The sequence below is a fragment of the Ursus americanus genome, chromosome 33 (genome assembly GCF_024610735.1).
Source record: "Ursus americanus isolate L20-20 chromosome 33, mUrsAme1.1.p, whole genome shotgun sequence".
NCBI classification, from domain to species: Eukaryota; Metazoa; Chordata; class Mammalia; order Carnivora; family Ursidae; genus Ursus; species Ursus americanus.
The window spans coordinates 30,516,574-30,537,547 of NC_142159.1; the positions used below are offsets into that span (position 1 = coordinate 30,516,574).

The following is a 20,974-nucleotide window of genomic DNA, read 5'->3' on the forward strand; positions in this document are numbered from 1 at the left end:
GACTGCTGGACTGCCGGCTTTCAGCCACAAAGAGCCTCAGTGCTGACCCACCATTTCTGGAGACTACTGCCCCCAGCTGGCACTCACCTGGGCCCGGATCTTGAGAGCAGGCCCTAGTTTCAGCCCCATGGTGGTCAGGAGGTGCTCCTCGGTCAGCAGGGGCAAGGTCTCCCCGTCGATCCCCTGTTCTCTGAATACCTGCGGTGAGGGGGATGTCAGGGCCTGAGTGCCAGGACCAGTGCCTACCCACCCTGTTGGGTCCCTCCAGCCCATGAAGGGCTGAGTGCCTGGGGTTGCCTCATGGCTTTCCAGAGCAGGGCCAAGAGAAGCTTGTTGGTGTTTGCTGGAAAAACTTGCGAATGAAGATCTCGGTGTTGGGCATATGCCTACGTTGGAGGCAGAAGCACTGACATTGCAAAGGCGGGGGGCAGGGAGGGGCATGCAACAGCATCCTTCCCCCTCCCCACACACTGTTTTTGAGGAGGGGAGATTTGGGGTGGGAAGAGGCACTGGGGAATGGAGAACTCAGAGCCATCTCAGGAAGGTGTGTGTCCACCCCCGCCCCCTCACCGGTGCATATTCTCCACAGCCAGACAGGCCCCCCACAAAGCTGCAGACATCGTCCACTGTCCACTTGCTGAGGTCCTCAGGGGCTGTGGCCTCCTCCCCATCCATGAAGAGTCCCCCCATGGTGCCTGGGTTGGGGGGGTGGTATTACTAGGACTATGGCCAGCTCTTTTCTATTCTCCCACCCACATCTATTGACCTTCGCCCAAATTGTTCAGAGATGTTGGACCGATGATGACTAAAAGGGATTTTTCTTTTTCTCCCCATGGACTCCCTCCCTAAGACCCAGGGTGGTGGTGGGGACTGGGTTCCTTCCACCCCATGGAGAGATCTAAAGCATGGAGGGGGGATGCCCACCTGTGTGGAAGTAGGGGCTGACGGCGTAGGGTAAGCCCAGGGGCAGTGGAGGGGGCAGCATGGACCCTGAGAGAAGCCCCTTCCCCTCAGGGCTGGCCCCTCCAGTTGGGGCTTGGCCCAGGTTGGGGCCCTGGCCCCCAGCAGCCACCATCTCAGGGTCCTCTCCTTCTGAATCCTTGGGGGGCTCATCCTCAGAGCCATCTTGTGCCCAGAGCCCAGCCCCCGTGGTCTCCTTGGACTCACTGGAGTGGGCTGAGGCAGGGCTGGGCCCCCCCTTCCGAGGGGCTCGGCGGACAGGCTCCCGGGGAGGGGTGGGTGGGCCGGGGCCTGGGGGTCCCTGGGGGGGCAGGGCCAGCAGCGGCGCGGAGCTGTGTCTCAGCACCAGCATGGCCCCGCGCCGCTGCAACTCCTCGGCGCCATCGGACGGGCGCAGGGCGGCTTCGGGCGCCAGCAGCTGCGGCCGGTGAACGCTCTCCAGCTCCTTCTGACGCAGCAGCTCTGCCGACATCTCCAGCCTGGACCAGGAAAAGCAGACAGCAGTGTGGTTCATGTAGCTCGGCAGGGCCCCCTCCTCCTCGCGGGACGCCATCGCACCTACCGGGCCAGGTTCTGCTTCCGCAGGAGCTCCTGCTGCCGGGCGAGCATCTCCGCCTGGGCAGGGGGCAGGAACCCGTAACCTGGTGGGAAGGGGACAGACCACGAGGCCAGGTGGCCGAGTGGTCTAGGGCCACCCAAGCCCCACCTGGTCTGTTCTTGGCTTCAACGGGGCCGGGGTGGGTACTCCAGGCGCACTCGGGGACACGAATCGGTCACCGGCAAACCCGGACGCGCCCACACCGACGACGGCCTCGCGGCGCGCTCACTCACCAGCCCCTTAGGACATAAAGAGCTCGCACACCCCACCCACTCCTCACCTGGGGTTTGGCAAAGGGCCGAGGGCACCCCCAGAAAGGGGGGCCTAAGGTGGGGGCCCAGGGCGATGTGTGGGGCGTTCTGGGGCGACAGCAAGGGGGGCGGCTGCGACAGCTCCCTGTGGACGACAGAGCGGTAAGCAGTGCGCGCCCCCTCCATTCCGGTAACTGCCCCGCGCGCCCCCGCCCCCTCTCCTCCGGCCGCCGCCTCTACTAATTGCCGGCCCCGCGGGCGGTCGATGCGCTGCTCTTTACGACTCCGGGTCGTGCGCCGCCCCCGCCCCCGGCTGGCGGCGCCAATTAATCTCGGCGGCGGCGCGGAGGCGCTGACCCGGCGGGCGGCGGCGACTGCAGCGGTAATTACCGCGCGGGGCGCGCCGGGCCCCCGCCTCCCTGCCTGCGGTGGACCCTGAGCGGCTGGGGGGTGGGGGGGCGCAATTAGCTGCAATCCTGGAGGCGGGGGAGGCAGCTGCAAATAGCGCTCGGGGGAGGAGGGCGGGGCGCGCCGCGTCGTTGCGGGGGCGTACCCTGGCGCCCCGCAGGAGACCGCCGAGAGCTGCCCAGCCCCTACCGCCCCCTAGCTCGCTCACCCCTTGGCCTCTGCAGGTGGACCAGCGGGGGAGGTGTGCTGTTGCTGGTGGTGTGTGTGTGTTCCTTGCCCCAGCTCTCGGACTTCAGGGTTTCCAGACCTCTCGCTGTTCCCCTCTTCTGCCTTCTGCCCCCCTCCACACCCCCCTCTCCACGGACTCCCCCAGTCTGCCTCCAGCCCCTCACCTACCTGTTGGGGGAGCAAAGCCCTCAGCTGTCTCTGGGGCACCTGGATTCAGCGAGTCACCCTTAACACCCTGCCCAGAGGGGTGGTCACCCCCACACATTCTACTCCAGGAGTGTTCTGGGCCTCTGACCAGCTCAGTGGGTGTCAGGACTTTTCTGCAGACCATGAACCTAGGGCCAGCACAATGCCTGGCACGCTCTGTACCACACGACAGCGTGTGGCTGCGACGGGGGAGAAGAGTGTGCACGACTGGTGACAAGGTAGGGGGTGCAGGCTGTGGACGTGACCTGCAGAAACCAGGTACTCAGTCCCGACAGGCCCACCCCAGCGTATCCAAGAAACAAGCAAGGAGAAGATGGGGGCCTTTCTGATGTGGGCACCCCAGTACCTTTCTGAGAAGGATGGGGTGCCAGCTGGCACGGTGCCCTCTCGGTGCTGAGCCAGGCCCTGCTTTCGACGCTGACCTGCCGTGGATGAGGGCAGGTGGACTTCCAGGCCACCCGGGCTCCTAGCAGCTGCCGCTGCCACCTCCTGGCGAACCCTCAGGAGATCTGGGGGGGGGGGGTGGTCAGTGGTGACCCAGAGGCCAGGCTACCCCAGGTTTCTCACTACCCCAACCCTGGTGAGCGAAGGACACTGAGCAAGGACACCAAGGGGACCAGAAGCCAATGAGAGCACATCCTTACAGTGACCTTGCCGGTTGGTCATGGGGACAGAAAGATGAACAGAGACACTCAAATCATTACAGCGCAACTAGCTTTCTATGGTCTTGGGAATGGGGGCTGGGAGGCGCCCACCTGTATTGGGAGGGGGGCAGGTAAGTATTTGAAAGGGATACGGGGATTTCAGTAACCAAAATGCAGCGGGAGGGAGGGAACGGCTCCGAAGGCAGGCGATTCTGTGGTGCGTGAATGTCGGCACTGACAGGACTTGAGAGGTTGTGGACAGCAAGGCCGTGGAAGCCTTGAGGGACGGGGTTGTGTGACGAGCCCACAGTGAGGGAGCAGGCCTGCTCCTGAAGGAGTGCTGACCATGCCCAGGTGACCCCCTTCTACATCACACGCAGTGCACGCTCAAGGCGCCTAGCACTCCGCTGCCCGTCCGGGTCCCTCCATCCTGCTCAGAGCCGGGCCTCCGAGTCCCCCCCGCAGCCCCCCATTTGTGCAGGCTCCGCCGCCGCCGCCTGTTTATAAATTAATTACCCGAAGAGCGGAGGTGGGTCCTGCCCGGGCCGGGTGCCAGCCCGCAGAGCCCAGCCGGCGCGGCCGCCTGCATCGATCCCAGCGGGGCCCCTCGCCCCCGCGCCCGCCCGGCGGCCTCGGTTATTTACAGTCGGCTACGCGGCGGGGGCGGCGGCGCAGGGACATGACTGACAGCCCGGCTCCCGGCGCTGCTCCCCGGTGGCCGGCGCCCCCTCCCCCGCGCAGGCCAGCCGAGCGGCCCCAGGCAGGGCAGGGAAAGCAATTAAAAAGGAAGATTTTTAAATTATTAACATTTGGTGAATTATTCAGGCTCTCGGTGCCTGACTGCCCTGGGGGACAGTGCCTTGTGTAAGGAGAAGAAATCCTGCCCCCTTTCCCAGCACTCCTCACCCACCTCCAGCTAGAAAAGCCAAGCTAGGGGCAGCACCATGGGCTGGGTCTGCCAGGCTAGGGTGCAGCTGGTCAGGGTGCCAGATGGTGGGTGGGCGAGGTGTGTCCGTGAGAGGCAGGAAGGACAGATGGACAGAGCACAGGGTGGGGAGCTGGGTGGGGCAGGGACGGTGCCTCCAGCTGGGGCTTCTCCTGAGCACCAGTGAGTAGGTCCTGGTGGCCACATCTGAACTGCTACCCACCCTGCCTTCTGGATGGATGTCCTAGCCTGACTGCTCCCTCCGCTGGGCCCCTCCCTCTAGAGACCCAGGCTGACCCCAGGGGAGGTGTCCAGCACAATCTCACACACCACCCCGAGGGCAGCTGGGGTAGGAAGGACTACAGCATACAGACCAGGGACCACGAGAAGCTGCATGTACTGGAGGGGGGCAGGGGGCCTGGCTCAGTCCCCACCTTCCACTCTCACTGGGGCTCATCCCAGAGTCAGTTTCCTCATCTGTGGAATGACAGCGCTCGCATGTCCCAAGTGAGGGGCGGCCCTGCTGCAGAGTCTGTGGGAGATGGTGGGGGTGGACTGTAGGGGCATGCAGGTGGGGGGTCTCCCAGATCTACCCAAACAAGTGGCTGCCTGGGCAGAGGGAGGGGGAGAGTCACCCCTCGGTGCCCACCTACAAGGGGCTCATGGGGTCTGAGGGGCCTACAAATCCGCATCAAACCCAGTCTTGGTGTCAGCAGCCGAAGACCCCAGGGGCTCTCTCCAGGGTGAGCAGAGGCCTCCAGGGACAGCAAGAGCCCAACACACATGGGTAGACACTTGGTGAGGGACGGTGCCAAAGGGTGGGGGCACATACCGTGGCTGGGGAGGCCCAGGTGGTAGAGACGCTGGGGGTCCTCAAAGGTGCTGGCCTCGCTCAGAGCAGACACAAGCCGGCGGTAGTGGTCCTCAGGGGCCATGCTGGGCCCTCGTTCTGGCAGCAACAGAGTCTCTGTGTTGGGTGGAGCATAAGGTGAGGGGATTCTCCTTCAGATGCTGCCACAGGAGAGGCAGGACCTCCCCTCTCAGAACCTACTGCTGGGTTGATTCTGCCCGGCACAGCGTCTGAGTTGTCCCCTTCCCTTCTCTGTGACCTGTCCCTCCACCTCCAAGTTGAGCTCCCACCTTGGGGTGACTTGCTTCGTGCCTTCTTCTCCAGTGGGCAGTCACTGCTGACGTGGGGGGAGCGGCCTAGCCTCTTGCCCAGCAGGTCACCTGGGGGAGGTTAGAGTGAGCCCCATCATGCATCTCTGGGCTTGGAGGGGATGGAGGCCGGGAGGGACCTAGCCCAGGCCTCAGTCCCAGCCAGACCCAGCTTGGCCCAGAACCATCATTGCTCAGGTGCCCTTGGGTCCCGGCCAAGTCAAAGCCTTTTCCAGCCCAGGGTCCCAGGCCTTCAGCCAGAGGACACCTTGCCAGGGTTTGGATAGGTCAAGGGACAGTTCTGATCCTGGACTTTGGGGTATGTGTATACGTGATGGGAGATTTGTGGTAGCAGACTCAGGTGGTAACTCAGGACTCCACAGGTGCCCTGCTGCCCCTACCCAGCCAGACTAGGGTCCTGTGCAAATTAACAGGCCCTCCTGGTCATTCTGCTGCAGAGGAACTGAAGGCTTTGGTTTAGCCTGGAAGTCACCTTTCCTCCCCGGGGTGAGGACCCTAGCCTCTATCCACTCAGGGAAGTCGCTAGGCAGCAGGCCCCCAAGGACACCTTGAAGCCCCCAAGGTCAAGCACACCTGCCACATCCACTCCTGGGTACGTCCACCTAGGCCACACTTGTCACTGCCTTCAGAAGGCCTGAGCCAGCATCCTGGCCTTGCCTGTCACACACCTGCCCACATCCCCGCTGGGCTCTGAGCTCTTGAACAGTCTCATGGGCTGTGCACAGCCTGGCCATAGTAGTAGGGCGGGGTAGCCCCACCCCTCCCTGAAGGCCTCTCTGAGGTCCTACATCCCAGTCATACTCATCTATCTCCCCAGATCAGCCCCTGCTCCTTCCTTCCTGAGCTCAAGGCCTGGGATGGGGGTTTGAGGAACAGCTCAGCAGATGTCCTGGTCTCCCGGGCCCACCACAGGGCTGGCCTCCAAGCCAGAGCCCATGCTCTTGCCCCTCTCCAACCCGGGAGGCTGCCTGGGTGGGTGGGTTGAGGGCTACCCCCTCTGTGAACCAGGCCTGCCATGACAGCTCAGCAAGGCAGGCTTCCCAGAGCCTAATTCCCAGAGCCTAATTCCTTTCTCTTATTCCCTTAATCTGTCATTTTTATCAGGCCGGGGAAGTGCGGCAGCAGCGAGGGGCCGATCAATCTCCACTTTACAGCTGACAGAATGGTGCTAATAACTTATTGATCTCAGCCACCTCGCTGCCACGTCGCAGCCCAGCCCCAGGCCTTGCCCCGAGAGGGACGAGGCCCTTACTGCTTGGCTGAAAGGTCCCTACCTCAGGGCCCTGGCAGGACCAGCATGAGGGTGCCCTGAGGAAGCCAAAGCTGGCCCCCAACAGCTTTGGGGCATCAGGGCCCTGCTGGTAGGAGAGCCACAACTGCCAGCAGTGTCAGGCCTGGAGGTGGGTGTGGGCTGGGTCCACACCTGCTGCCACGCCCCATCCTGCACACACCCCTTTTGGGGTTAGCAAATAACCCAGTACTCTCACTTCCCTGAGCCCCATTCCCGTTTTCCACAGTGGAAACTACCCCCCCCCCCGCAGGAGTGGGGTGTAGGGTGTGAGCTCCTCTCTGTCTGGGGGAGGTGCTGCTGGTGGTAGAAGGAGGACCCACAGTGAGACCCAGCCCCATGGCTGCAGTAAGGTCTGCCATGGCAATCTGGGGGTTCACCAGTCCCTGATTAGGGCCATGTTCACTCATAGACATATTCACAGTTATAAGACGCCAGCATCGACCCGGGTTGAGCCCCTCACAGGCCTCCATGGACCTTCCTGTCCAGGGTCCATTCCTGGGGGAATAGGACTGACCTGTGGCTCCTGGGGAAGCAAGAGAAGGTGATAGCAGGCAAATGTCCCCACCCAAGGGCTGACAGGAACAAGTGGAAGCCAATGGAGGATGACAGCCTCAAGGAGAGAGCAAACTCACAGAAGCTGGACACAGTACACACACGTGACACTTCATGCAGAGCACATGTGACCCCTGGCGTGCTTGCACGCCCGCCCTGCACCTCAGCATAAAGTGAGAGTGCGGACACAGGAGCGTGGCATGGTGACACCAGACACAGAGTGTGAGCTGGATGCCCGGGCCACGCCAAGGCCCCAAGCACGCAGCCCTAACAGGGCGCAGGGCGCACATGCCTGCTTCCACACATGTACACTTGTGCCCGTGTACCGTGAGGTCTCCACATGTGCGGGCAGCAGGCGGACAGCCTGCCGGCTCAGAATATCTCAATCACTGTGGGGCTCCCGTGGCTCCGCCCGATCGATGGGGCAATTAGATTTTATCAGCTGCCTGCTCGAGGCCTCCAACAAGGCTCCAGAAGCAGCCCCCTCACACCCACCCCACAAAGGCCTTTCCAGGCGCAGGCACGCCTGGGGGCACTAGTGGGGAAGACCATCTCCTGCCCAGCTGTTCTAAGAGCTGTAGCTACTGCTGGAAACGTCCCTGCCCTGGGTCCATAGGGTTGCAGGGGACTCCCGCCAACTCCTTTGACCTCATCTCTTTCAGTCAAAGCTCAGCTATGCCTCATTCTCTGCAGGAAAGCCTCATGGCCAAGTCCCCTCTGCCCTGCTACTCTGGGGAGGGCCTGGGTCTCCCAGCTCCCTCCTCCTCCTGAGCTCCTGCTGCCTCCAGGAGCCTGTGCTGCATGGGGTCGGTGGGCACTCTGCAAGTGAGCCATTCAGGATGTGCCTTTCTGAGCCCGTGTGAGGCCTGCACGTCCCTGCCTGTCCTCCCTGCTTCTGCTCCCATGGGCGGGAAGGGGGGGCAGTGGCCTTGACCACTCCAAGCCCACCCCAGAAGCAGCCAGGGTGGAGCCACTGCCTCTGCCTCCTGTCTGCCCGGCTGGCCGGGATTAACACAATTACCATCACACGGAGCCCCAGGGGACAGCCGGCCTTGCCACCTCCCGCCTCCGCTGGCCTCCCTGGCCGCCAGCCAAGGCTGCTGGGGGTGGCGGCATCCAGAGCTGCTGAGCAGAGACGCTGGGAGGGTGGCAGGGCAGGCTGTCCCCAGACTGAGCTGCAGTGGCCCTGGCAGCCGTGCTCCCCCCCCCCCCAGCTCCTCACCTGCGGCTCCCAGGCCTATCTCCACACCACCTCTCTGGAATTCACAGCGGCTCTGATGCTCGGGCATAACGAGGTGGCGGCTGCGGTGGACACTGGATACGAGGGCGGGCAGGTCGCTGTCCTGGCTGCAGCAAAGCGAGACATTGAAGGTGAGACCCCACAAGGCCGTGTGCCCAGCCCTGGGCACAGCACGTGCCTGAGTCAGCTGGAGGGCGGGCGTGCGTAGTGCCAGAGGACAGTGTGTAAGTGTGCAATGCCTCCCGCAGCCCTCTGTGTGTGGTCTGTGACGGCACCAGGTGGGCATCCCCAGAGCAGGCCCTAAGGGAAACATCTAGCGTGTGTGACCCATGCAGGTCTCACCCCGCACCACTAGGACCTGTCGGGCGTCTGCCTGGCACGGGCCTACACTCAGGCCCCACCGCAGCTCCCGGGGAGGGTGTGTGCAGAGCACAGGAGCCCAGCTCGGTCTTGCCACGCTCGCCCCATAGTGACCCGAGCAGTCACCCGACAAGGGGGTGTCTGCTCATGAGGAACAGTGACCGGAGAGGACACACACTGTCACACGCGCATCTGGCGCTTAGACCCGTGCCAGCAGCCTCATTAAGAAAGTCTCTCTTTCAGTGAGAGCTTGCAAACACCCACAGACCCTCAGTTTCTTCAGATAAGGAAACCAAGGTTCAGACCGAAGTCCTGCAGCCAGCGAGAGGTGTGCACACACAGGGACACGTGTACGTTTGCACGAGCACCTGCAAGAGCCCTACACACGCACACAGACGCGCAGACACACGACATGAATGGGGAGGCTGGGCCCCGGGCGCTCACGACACTCTGCTCTCCCCAAGGCTCCCAGCTAAGAACCCCAGCCACCAGGCACGGTGGGCCTGGAATAAACACGTATTTAACTCTTTGGTTCCCTCATTTCTCTTTCTGCTAAAGCAGCTCAACCCTACAGCGCAGAGTCCCAGAGAAAGGGTGGAGTGAGAAAATGTCAGTGCGACTGTGTGTGTGAACGGCCCCGACCCCATTTGCTCCTGGTGTTCTTAGCATACAGAAGGGTCACCTGCCACCTCACAGACGTAGCCCGGAGCAGCAGGAAGTCAAGACAGAAGAGAGGAAGGGCAGGGAGGGCCCTGGGCACCCCACCCCCCCAGTACCCACCTGTAATACAGCAGCCTACCAGCTGGGCCACTGCAAGGGGGCCTCCATGGAGTGACCTGGGAACCGACCCTAACCCTCATTAAATAGCCCCCAGCCCCCCTGGCCTGGGCGGCCGGAGCAGGCTAATCCAGGCTGGCCCCTAAGCAGATCAGTTTCAGCCCCAAAGACTCCAGGGCTGGGCTCTAGAGCCTTCTGGGAGACCCAGATGCGGGTTCTCTCCCCACCCCCACCCCCTCTCCCAGGAGGAGAGTAGGCGCCCCCCCCATGCAAAGAGGAGGGCAGGTGGGTGGGAGTGAGTACTTTATGGGATTAATTGGCAGCAGTTCTCATCCCTCTATCATCCTCATCAGTGCGAGGGTGCTGAGGAGAGAAGTGCTGTCCTCAGCACTGGGGAGGGGTGGGGGTGGCTGCAGGCTTCCTCTGAGTTCTCCCCTGAGGGGATCCAATTCTCGTGTCCCCAGGATTCCTACAGGAAGTGGATCAACTTCCCGGAGACTGAGTAGGTGAGGAAAGGCCCCTCGATTTGTTCCCATGAATCCTTAGTGCAGCGCCCACACAGGGACCTGGGATTGTACCTCCCCACCTCCCACCACCATTCCGGCCATCAGCAGTTTCACCCACTGGTCAGTCATTCAGGCACTCAGGTGGTGCTGTGGCACCGTGGGGGTGAGGCCTGGTGGGAATCGGGACACCACCGCCCACCCCATCCCTGCTCTCCGCCTTGGGGGTTCACCCCACAGGCCCCAAGACAGCCTGGCCCGGCTCTGGAAAACATGTTCTGGTCACTCACGGAACAAATTATGCCAGGTTTTATCTAAAGAACTACAAAGAAACACCAGGCTGAAGACACAGGAACTCTGCATTTGGCATCCCAGGTGTGAGGTTCCCGCAGCTCTGAAAACACCATCTGCACCCTGACGTGCACGAGCGACCAAGCCCACGAGGGCACCGTGGGGTGGGGCTGTGTACCAGGAGGAGAGGGGGAGAGCCTGAGCGACAGAAGGGGCTGCACGGAGGACGGTGTGTGCTAGGAGGCTGAGGGAGAAGGGTCTGGCCCCTCCGAACCCAGCTCCCCCCGAGGGGCACCCTGGGCTCCCCCAGGCTCCCTCAGCCGACCGTCACACTGTCCAGTGTTTGCCCATATCCTGGCCAGCTCAGGGGCCTTAGGAGGGCAGGAACCACATCTCCCGCCAGCGGTCTGGGACGCATGGGCGCTGAAGCAGGAGCTCCAAGCAGGCGAGTGGGCCAGTGGATGGGCTCACGGACAGAGGGATGGAAGGACAGATGAAGACCAATGGATGGAGAGGGACAAATAGTGAGAGATGGTGGAAGATGAACAGATCGGCACTACTGAACGGATGGGTGCAGAGACAGAAAGGGTGGGAAGAGCAGAGAGACAAACGGACAGAGCCTAAAGAACAGACAGGAGACCAGAGGTGAAGGACAGATGGACAGGGCCGAAAGGAGCCAGGAGGAGACAAGCCAGGCTGTCTGCCTGCTGCAGCCCTCTGTGCCCAGATGCTGAGGTGCCGCATGGGGTGGGGGGCTGATAGGCTGTAAGTCCTCGCGGCCATACTACGATGCCCCCAGACTGCAGCCTCCCCTCCGGTAAAACCCAGAAATCACCCCAGCCACCTCGAGGCCTGTGCAGGACTGAAGGTGCCCACATGCACTTGGACTTGGCCCCTTATCAGGGGCACCCTCTGTCTGGACACCTGGGACCTTCTCTCACTTTGCAGGGCCAGGGGGTAAGGAGGGGGCGACAGAGGCAGGAGGAGTCATTCTAGGAGTGGAGGAGCCCCCCCTTGGGTTTGCCCTAAGCTTCGCTGACAAATTCATCCTGTAGCTTCCCAAGCAAAAGCCTCATAAAATGTCATCAATGTTCATAACGGTTCATAAAAATGATCAGTTGAGCAGGCAACTTCAGAATGAGGTGGAAATAAGTTCAAAGATGTTTTCATTGTAGTTCGGCTCTAGGACCCAGATATTCTCGGAGATGTAAATAATAATACATATGGCACAGAGCCAGGCTGGGAGTGGGGAGGACAGGCTCCCACCTTGGGGGGCTGGCCCCTCAGCTTTGGCTGGGGAAGTTGGGCCTGTGCTGGGTACCCAATGTCTCCCTGGCTGGGCCCTTCCTGTGCCCGCCCTGGAAGCCCCGGGGTAAGACTTGACCCCACTGACCAGAAACCACAGCCTGGGCTCCGTCCACAGACTGACCACCCTTTGCTCATCTGGAATCTAGAACTTGGGTCTCCCCAGTGCCCCCCCCACCTCCTCATCAGGTCCCCTCATTTTTGTCCCCTTACTATGTCTTGGGTTCGCAGCCCCCCTGCCCTCCATCATGCTTCCACAGCCTGAACCACTGCAGACTGGAGCAAACCTCCAATCTCCTGGGCAGGGCTTCCAGAAGGTTCCCATCAAAACACACTCTGTCAGCCCTCTGCTCAAGAACTTCCGGTGGCTCCTCACTGCCTGGGGCACCCTGTCCTACAGGCTCGGCACCCAGAGTCCTTTAGAATTCAGGTGGGCCAGACCTGCCAGCCCCCCTCACCCCCACATCCCCCTCCCTTGTTCTTCCATATCTTTGCAGACATCCTCTTTCCGTAGTGAACACCTCTGCACCCTATGAGACCCCACGCACACATCGCCGTTCTCATCTCCTGGGGGTCTTTGGGAGGGTGGGAGGGAGAGGTCACGGCCTCGTCTTTGGGCAGATCGCCTCAAATGGCCAGTCCCATGTGGGAGGAGGCGCGCACTCCGGCTCTAGGGCTGGGCTGCCCAGAACCTGCACCAGTGCTCCTGTCAGGGCCTGGGCACAGACGGACAGACCACAGAATAAGGAGCGGAGGAAGGGAGGGAGGCTGCAGAGATCCAGAAGCAGACCCAGGGGAAATGGAGTAACAAGGCTCCATCCTGCCCGCGCACGGTGTGTGGGGACAACCCTGGCCCAGGCCTGGACCTTACCTGCAGGACGTCTCTCGGAAGGAGATGTTCACGTCCCAGTGGGTGTGGACTCTGCAAGGAGAGAAGCAGAGGGTCAAAGTGGCCTCCAGGATCTGGTACCTGAACAGCAGGGCGTGTGTGTGGCATAGCCCTCATCTGCCCCAGAGCGCTGGCCCCAAGGGAACTGGGCTGGCTCAGATTTGCCTCCAGTGCTTTCTGGTTCCAGCTCAACCAGCCAGTGGCTGCCACCAGGATAGACCAGTGGGCCAGGAGCCCACTCCTGGTCTCACCAGGCAAAGGAATTGGGAAGGACAGAATGGAGGGTGCCGTATCTCTCCTTGTTGTTGCAGTGAACCCAGAAGAGCGGCCACGTGGTGCTGGGGGTGGGAGCCGCAGCCTCTTCTGCCCAACAGCGTGCAGCTGAACCAAACTCCTTGTTGCTAGAGCTGTGCCAGCCAGGCTGGAACAGGTCAGGGAGCAAGCGCCATGACCGCTACTGGCACCCATGGTCCAGGGTCGGTCCAGGGTCAGCCCAGGTGGGTGCAGCTTCCTGGGTCCCAGCTGCTACCAGTCTGCCTCCTGAAAGCGACCACCACACACTGTAGGTAGGAGGGATGCCAGAGGTCAGGTGAGGAAACAGCGCTGCCCTGTGCCTGTCCCCTCACCCACAGCAGCGTTCCCAGGAAGACCCTCAGGCTGAGCGCTGGCAGTTGGAAGCCTGTGTGGGTGTGTCACCTTAGCAAGTGTGGGTATGAGGGCTGGGAAGTGGGGGTGTTGGGGGTTTGGGAGGGTTATTTTGGGGTAGGAGAAACTGGAACATGTTGAAAGACTAGGTGGGAAAAGAAAAGGCCTAGAAACTCCGGGGGTGAGTAACGTGCTGGATGGGCAGACAAATGAATGGACAGACGACAGATAGATGGAGGGATGAAGAGGTGAGTGGAGACAGGGAGGTGTCTCTGCCAGGAGAGGAGAGGGTGGGAAGTCAGGAAGAGTGGTCCCAAGCCTGGAAGGGACACTAGGGAGCCAGGAGAGCTGCTGCCTGCCAAGGAGAATGAGCACCGGTGTTTTAGGGGCTGCTGCCAGAGAGGGAGCTGCTCCCGGGGGGTCTGCTCAGCACCTTTCTCTCTGCCTGGCTGTGGTGGTGCCAGGCCCTCCCTTCCCGGGTCTCCCTGACTGTCCTCTTCCTAGAGCCCCCTTCCTTCCCCACATGGACCCACGCCAACCCCCTCCCTCCAAATGGGGCAGGGTAGGTTCTCACTATGGTCTTGTGACATCAGGAGTTCAGGCTGTTCCAGCTTTGGCAGATACCAAGACATGACAAGCGAAGCTTGGGCCCTGTCCCCAGGGCAGGGGGCCCTCACAGTGGCCTGGCTCAGCCCTCAGCTGCCCGGAGACACCAGTCTTGATGTGCTGATTAGAGCCCGTGCGCCCTCCCCACCCTGGTCCCCAGTAAAAGTACCTTCTCTTCATGATACGGACATGTGGGGTGTCCTCCTGTTTCAAGCCCGGCCGCAGCCCACAGGCTGGGCCACTCCCATCGCTGTCGCCATCACTGGGCGAGAAGCTGGGGGTCAGCTCCTTCTTCAGGACCCGTGCAGTGGGAAGGGCAACTGTCCTCTTGTCTGCCAGCCGCCCCCGGTTCTGGGCAGGGAGGGAAGAGAGGAACGTTAGGCTGGGCCAGGACCCTCAGGCTCCTGGGAGGCTTGCACTCCAGGCCCAACCCTCAGGCAGGGTGCCGGTGACAGGAGCCCTCAGAGCAGCTGCCAACATCAAACAGGCACCATCACTGGCCCTGCTACAGGGCTTCCAGCCTGCAGGACATGCCCAACGGTCCACATAAGTCCCAGTGGCCAGAGGTGAAGACAAGAGCAGAGAGATGGGGCCTGGGTCTGCCACACTGGAAAGGGTTAGAGTGAAGGGCTGTAGGCCCTGGCCAGGCTGCTCGTGACACTTCTTTGTCCAGACTCCGCACTCCAGCCTAGCTCCCTCCCCAGGCTATCAGCCTGAGTGTGGGGATGCCCACCTGGAGGCAGACCCCAGCTTTCCTGGCTCCAGGGAGCCCCAAGGGGCCATGTGGGCACAACAGAGCTCATGTGCATTCTGCCACGTGTTCAACGTGCAGTTACCTCTGTGTGCTTGTGTCTGCCGGACAATTCCACACAGCTCCTGTGTGAACCCCAATCAATGCCAGGTCCTTTTTCTATTCTGCTAGTGCCACGCACGGTCCAGTTCAGGGGTGGTTCGAAGCCTGAGTCTGGGGCCTGATCCTGCTGACCCCTTGTAAACTGCAGGCCTGGGGTGCACAGGTCACTTGGTGGGGAGCCCTTACCAGCCTAGACCCTTTGTCCCACGGGCCCAGAGTGAGCCCACCCTCTGGGTCAGAAACAGAGATTCTGTTTCTTCCACAATACCTACTTCCCCGCTCCCTACACCCGTGTTGTCAGCTCACGTGTGCGCTGTGTGCTGGGAGGCATGTCCTGTGCACAGACACGGAGGGCACTCCACACTGAGCTTGTCCGTGCGCAGACGCACACCAGTCACTACACACCATGGCTCCTCCAGTGTCTTTAGGTCTTGCTGCCCCAGTGGAAGAAGAAAAGTGACTGATTCTTTTCTGGTGGGCAGGAACCTTTTTCTTATTTAATAAGCGGTTGCTGTTTCAGGGAGGTGGCAGGAACCTTAGGGTTCTCTAATTCTCTCTCATCTTTTCAGTCACCTGGGGACCCTCGGACACCCTCTTTCCTGTTGCCAGGACAATGCCTCCGCACCCTCGAGCTCGAGGAGGAAAGTGTGAAGGAGGGTCTTGTCTCACCCTGGACCCGTGTCATCCTGGAAGTAAAGGACAGCTATGCAGCCACCACGGTCCTGCCTCCAGAACAAGGGTCCTTCCCCTCAGACCCAGATTTGGGCAGTGGTCCCAACAGGGCCAGGGGTCTAGTCTTCTCCCCTCGCTGGGTCTGGGGGCCACAATTACCCCCTTCCCCAGTTCCCCCTGCCAGACTCTACGAGTCACAGTCCCCCCACACTTGCCCTTCTGAATCCACTTGGGACACCCTCCGCGTTCCTCCCTGCGACACACTCAGTAAGATACACTGGACAGCGCTGGGGCCGGGTGAGGCGGGGTGAGGCAATGGAGTCTGAGGGTAGGCCTGAAACATGAAATGGCCTGCTTTGTGGACCCTTCTGAGACCCTGGCCTTGGCCCTGTGCTCTAACGGCAACAGCACGGAGTGGGTGAGGCTGCAGGTGTGGCGGCCTGGTCCCCGTGCCTCTCCGTGCCAGCTAGTGGGCTCCAAGGGAAGTGTTTTCAACAACCCCTGGCCTGTCTGAAGTGTGCACTGCTGGGAAGTCCCACTCAGCTCTGCCCTTCTCTAGTCTGTGGCCCAAGCACCAGGACCTCCTCTCCTGCCTTTCTGCTTTAATTAAACTATTCTCTCAAGAAGAAAAGGAAATGCATTTCCCTCTGCTTCTCATCTGTAGGACGACAAGGAGGAGAGGAAAATAAGAGCAGTAAGACTGCCACTTGGGTCGAGGCCAGACAAGGTATGCCGGCCTGGGGTGGCTCTGGGAGGTGCTCCTGTGGGAGGGGAGCTGAGGAAGAGGGACCAGAATGGGCAGCCCTGACCCCGACCAAGGACAGGGAGCATACTTTCCTCCCACGCACGCCCAAGACCTCAGCCACTCACCCCTGCTCGGCAGCACGCAGATTTGAAAGCTCTGTGACAAGCTCTGCTGCTAGTCAAGCTCTGGCTCCTCAGAATGCAAGGGTGGGTACGGGAAGGCCAGCTTGCCTGGCTGCGTGGTCCCTGCACCACATGCCTGCCCACACTGCGCTCCTGGGCATCTGTGACTGTAAGGTGTGTATGTACCTTTGGGCCTGGCTGTGGGGGATGGAGAAAGACCATCTCTACGTGGCAAAAGTGGGGGCTAGAAAGACAAGGGGGTCTATGGAGCTCCTTCCTAAGGAAGGGGTACAGGGATGGGCCTGGGAGGGACTAGGTTCAGGAGAGGCAGGCCCAGGTCTGAGGCATCGCTCATGTAGGGCAGGGACTTGGGACCCCCAGACAGGTGGCAGTCCAAGGCTGTGACCTCATCCCTGCCTGACCTCTTCACCCCTCCCCAATCCAAGCAATGTCCTGGGGAAATTGGTACTGGGCTCAGAGCACCTGTACCCTCACCCTCCTGTGAGAGACCTCTGGAATGATGGGTCGAGAGAGGCTGGGCCCCTCCAACCCGAACAGAAAACCCAGGCTAGCCTTGAGGGTGCCCAAAAGACTCTTCTCCAGTACTAGCTGCTTGAAAAGGTGTGTTAAGTGGAGAGGGAGCTCAGCTTCTTGCTCCAGGCAGGTACTGTGGTAGCGGGTGGGAGGTGGGCTGGCTATGCACACATACTCTGACGACCAGCCCATGGCAGACAGGTGTGTGGGGTGGGTGCACAGGTGAGGCATGGCTGTATCCCCCTTCCCCTGTCCAACTTGTGTGTCTGATCTGGTGTCTGTCTTCACATGTGTGTCTGTGGCTTCCCAGCCTCCCCAGGTTACCCACCTCCAGGGTCCACGAGGAAACCAAAACATGCCTTCTTCCTTCCTACTTCTAGTCCAAAGTAAAGAAGCTGAAGGTGGGTGTCTGGGGTCCTCTCTCACTCCCTCCTGTGTGAGGGTGCTAGCAGCACAATCCCAACCACCCCCAGGAGCCAGGGCCCTAATCGGCTCTCCCCTAGCTGCTCAAAACCGGTGCCTCTCAAGATGCAATTTCTTCTTCAGATCAGTCCTCCAACTACTGCTGCCTGGAGGACATACGGTGTGGAGGGCAGTGCTTCGGGGCAGGCACAGCACCCCAATCTCTGCTGCTCCCCTAGGCCAAAGAGGGGGTCAAGGTACGACTACACTGGGTTGGGGAGGGTCCCACGTCAGCCTCCAACTCCAGTTCTTGACACCACAGGCCCACACTGCTCAGATTCTGCCCCCAACTGGGTTGTATCCTCAGAATCCCCTGGACATCCAGGGCCTTGCCCAGCAGGGTTCTAGCTCCCGGCATCCTAGAGACACATGTTACTCACATCCAAGCTGTGACCACCCCAGAATGCACATCCAGGCCAGCCAACACTGTCACATCCCAGAAAAAGTGTTACCTTAGGACCAGCCCCTCTCCCACGCTCGCAGCCCCCCTCCCTGCCCCAGACCTGTGACAGTGAAGGGTCCCCAGACCGCAGTGGGATGGCACTGTCCAGGGAGGAGACCTTTACAGCCTAGGCTGTCCTCAGGACCTCAGGCGAAGCAGCTCCAAGGCTCCCAAGGAGAGGCTCCAAGACAGGCAATGATCAGGCCATGCATCCAAAGGAGAGGGCTCCCCCAGGATTCCCACCCAAAGCAAAATCTGCCCTATTTGCCCTTGGGGGGCTCACTCCTGCACACCGGCAGGGTTGAGGTTAGGACTCTGGATCCTAGAGAACAGACACAAGCTCCACAGGGGAGAAGGAAGACCCCCAAAGCCCCAACTTTTCTCCCACATCTCACCACTGGGGAGGATATTCGACAGCCCGGACAGTCGCAGATCGGAGGGTGCACCTGCAGGATCCCCTTGGACATAAGCGTCTTCAGACTTTTTCCTGTGAGGAGAGCCGAGGCAGGACCGGTGAGAGAGCAGGGCTGGGGCACAGGTAGAGCCGGCGCACTCGGGCCCGCTTTCAGGGCGCAGTAAGCTGCAAGGCCGGTTCCCCCTCCTGGCACGTGTAATAACATCCAACTTCCGAACCCGCTACCCGGCCCTGCCGCCCACCCCACCCTCACGGACGCCGCGGGGATCTGCAGAGCAGAGAAACTCAAGATCCGGGCAAGCGCCCTCCCCTCACCAAGGGCGGCCTCCTCCCCGCCCCCTGTGTCCCTCCTCCCGCGCTCTACCCTCTCCAAGCGGGTCCGGGGGAACTGGGAACAGGGCCCAGGAAGGTCGAGGCTGCGCGCAGGTGAGCGGCGCCGTGGGGACCGGGGCTGTGCCTGAGCCCGCAGCGGGAAGAGGGCGGCCACAGCAGAGCCGCGCACCCCAAAGCCCAGCGCGACGGGGTCCCTAACTTTCTAAAGACCCCCCACCCCTACCCCCGTCTCTAGCGCTCACTGCGCTTCCCCCGCTTGCCTGCTAGGGCGCCGGCACAACGCGCCCTCTGAGCCAGACTCCTGAATGCTCCAAGCAGGCTGCTCCCAGCCCCGCCTCCGTTCCAGCTCCGCGCGCGCCCCCGCCCCGACGCGCGCCCCCGCGGCCCCCACCTGCCTGCGACACCCCTACACCTTTCTCTTCCCTCCAGCAACTCGCACCCGCACCTCGGCCGCCTGTGTGCCCCTCTACTCCCGCTAGAACCTGATGGCTCCCCGACCTCGAAGGGAAGTTGTGTCCCGCCCAGCCGGCTTCCCGCAGTCTCCCCAGTTCCCGTAAACTTCCCCTGGGCCACAAAGCCCAGGAATCCCGCAAAGACCTTCCGAGTGGGAGGAGGGGCCGGCTCGTGTGCTGCTGGGAGCCCAGAGCACAGCGGCTCAAGCTGGGGTGACCGTGGAGGTCGAGGGCGCTATGCTCGGGTCCACCAAGGCGACCGGGCTGGGGGCGGGGGGGGGGGGGTGTCCCTGCGGCAACCCCAGAGTCGCAGCGCCCTCTCTGGGCGGGGATGGAGTCTCCCAGGTGGCAGAATGAGGGGGTCCGGACCCAGGGGTCCTCGGGGAGCCGAGGGGAGGGACCGTAGCGGCCTGCGCCCCCACCGCGGCCGCACCTTTGTGGCGGATGCTGCGCTTCCAGTCCTTGGCCGTCTCTCGGCCGCTGACGAACTGGAACTCGTTGGGTGTGAGCCACTCCCCGCGGTGGCGGATGGACGGACCCTTGCTGCCCTGGCAGAGTTTGCGCACGTAGAGCAGCGCGCGGTTGGCGCCGCACTCCACCTCGATGCACGGCTCGCCGTTGTCCAGCAGCGGCTGGAAATCCGGTGCTGCGGCCGCAGTGGCCGAGAAGCGCTCGAGGGCCAGAGGGTCCCGGGGCAGGTGGAGGTGCGGGGAGGCCTCGTGCAGGCTCAGGTAGGCGCGCGGGGAGCGGAGTGGTGGAGCCAACAGCGCCTCGTAGCCGGCGGTCGCGGCGGGCAGCGAGGCGGCCGGGGGAAGGGCGGCCGCAGCTGGCAGTGGTGTCAGGTAGCCTGGGAGCGGCGGCAGTGGTAGTGCGGCCAGGGTCGGATGGAAGGTGGCCAGAGCCAGGGCCAGGTCTTCGCGGCCTGGGAGCTCCTTCTTGACCGCCGGCATGGCGGGCCAGTGGCCCTGTAGCCTGGCTCTCCGCCGCCGGCGCAACTTGTTCGGGCCTGGCCTGGAGTTGGGTCTCGAGGGCTGGGGGCCCAGGAGTCTCCCGGCCGCGCGCCCGCCCTGCCCGCTATTGCGCCCTGGCACCTGCAACCGCGCCGCCCGCCGGGCCACCTCGGACCGCTTCTCGGCCGGCTGGCGGGGCCTTGGCTACCCGAGACATAGTGCTGCGGGAGCTACTATCGATCCCCTATCGACCTGCCGAACGCCGCAGCTCCGGACCCCAGGGCTCTACAGGGCGCCGGGCCACCTGCGCCCGCGCCCCCTGGGGCGGCCCCGCGCCCGGCTCGCTGGTCCGCCAGCAGGGCCCAGCAGGGCAGGGGAGTCCAGAAGTCTCCGGCCCTGCGCCCCGCCCCGCCCGGGGGTCCCAGGCCCCCGCCCCGCCTCGCGGCCCCGCCGCCCCGGCCGCGCACCCGCGTACACTGGCGCGCGCCCGCCCGCCCGGCAGGGACTTGGGAGACTCCCGCCGCCGCCGCCTCCTCCGCCGCCGCCACAACTTGGCCCATTTAAACGGCCCCGGCGCGGCGGGCGGGCGGGCGCGGGCTCCAGCAGGGGGTGCGTGACGGCCGACTGGGCTCACAGGGCTGGCGGCGGGGGCGGCGGGACAGGGCTGCACCCCTGCCCTATTTCCGAGTGGGCGAGGGTGTGGGAAGGGGCGTATGCTAGCGAGAAGCTGCGCGCATGGACCGCGCCATTGTTGAGGGAGTCACTGGGCGCAGCTGGAGTCCCGGACTACACGTGCGTGGGGAGGGGGCGGGCCCAGGACCCGGAGTGGGCTCCTTACCCAGGAGGGATGTGTGATTCGGAGCGGCCCGCTTGCCTGGCGGTTCTGGGTAGGAGTGTTTTCACAGCGGCGGTGGGTGGTGGGCACCAGTGTCGGGCGTGGGTGGTCTCGTCTGCGTCTGCAGGGTGTGAGGCCGTGGGTTTGTGGTTGTGGCCTCGGCCAATGTGTTGGGGAGGTTTCCTGTTCTGTGAATAACAACGACAGCAGTTCTGTCGATTATTGCCGCCTTTCTCCGCACTTTACATGCCTTAGTTCACTTGATCATCTCGAGATGAGTTTCTTCATTGTTCTCAGTTT

General features: G+C 62.4%; 1 protein-coding gene across 3 annotated transcripts in view; it reads right to left on the reverse strand.

The window, feature by feature from the left end:
- Nucleotides 1-20,395, reverse strand: part of SAMD11 (sterile alpha motif domain containing 11) — a 24,152-nt gene extending 3,757 nt beyond the window's left edge. The window contains exons 1-13 of one of the 3 annotated variants that reach the window (XM_045798201.2): nucleotides 19,323-20,394; nucleotides 18,085-18,176; nucleotides 14,029-14,210; nucleotides 12,591-12,641; nucleotides 8,466-8,590; nucleotides 5,362-5,451; nucleotides 5,054-5,188; nucleotides 2,999-3,161; nucleotides 1,839-1,954; nucleotides 1,523-1,601; nucleotides 1,168-1,439; nucleotides 571-695; nucleotides 88-198 (exon numbers count right to left, since the gene is read on the reverse strand). In XM_045798201.2, the coding sequence (XP_045654157.2) occupies nucleotides 88-198; nucleotides 571-695; nucleotides 1,168-1,439; nucleotides 1,523-1,601; nucleotides 1,839-1,954; nucleotides 2,999-3,161; nucleotides 5,054-5,188; nucleotides 5,362-5,451; nucleotides 8,466-8,590; nucleotides 12,591-12,641; nucleotides 14,029-14,210; nucleotides 18,085-18,176; nucleotides 19,323-19,839 (2,058 nt within the window). In that variant the 5' untranslated portion in view covers nucleotides 19,840-20,394. Of the gene's footprint in view, nucleotides 1-87; nucleotides 199-570; nucleotides 696-924; nucleotides 1,440-1,522; nucleotides 1,602-1,838; nucleotides 1,955-2,998; nucleotides 3,162-5,053; nucleotides 5,189-5,361; nucleotides 5,452-8,465; nucleotides 8,591-12,590; nucleotides 12,642-14,028; nucleotides 14,211-18,084; nucleotides 18,177-19,322 lie in introns of all 3 variants that reach the window. The other 2 variants (XM_045798192.2, XM_087858556.1) reach the window with 2 other exon arrangements.
- Between the last annotated feature and the right edge of the window lie 579 nt (nucleotides 20,396-20,974).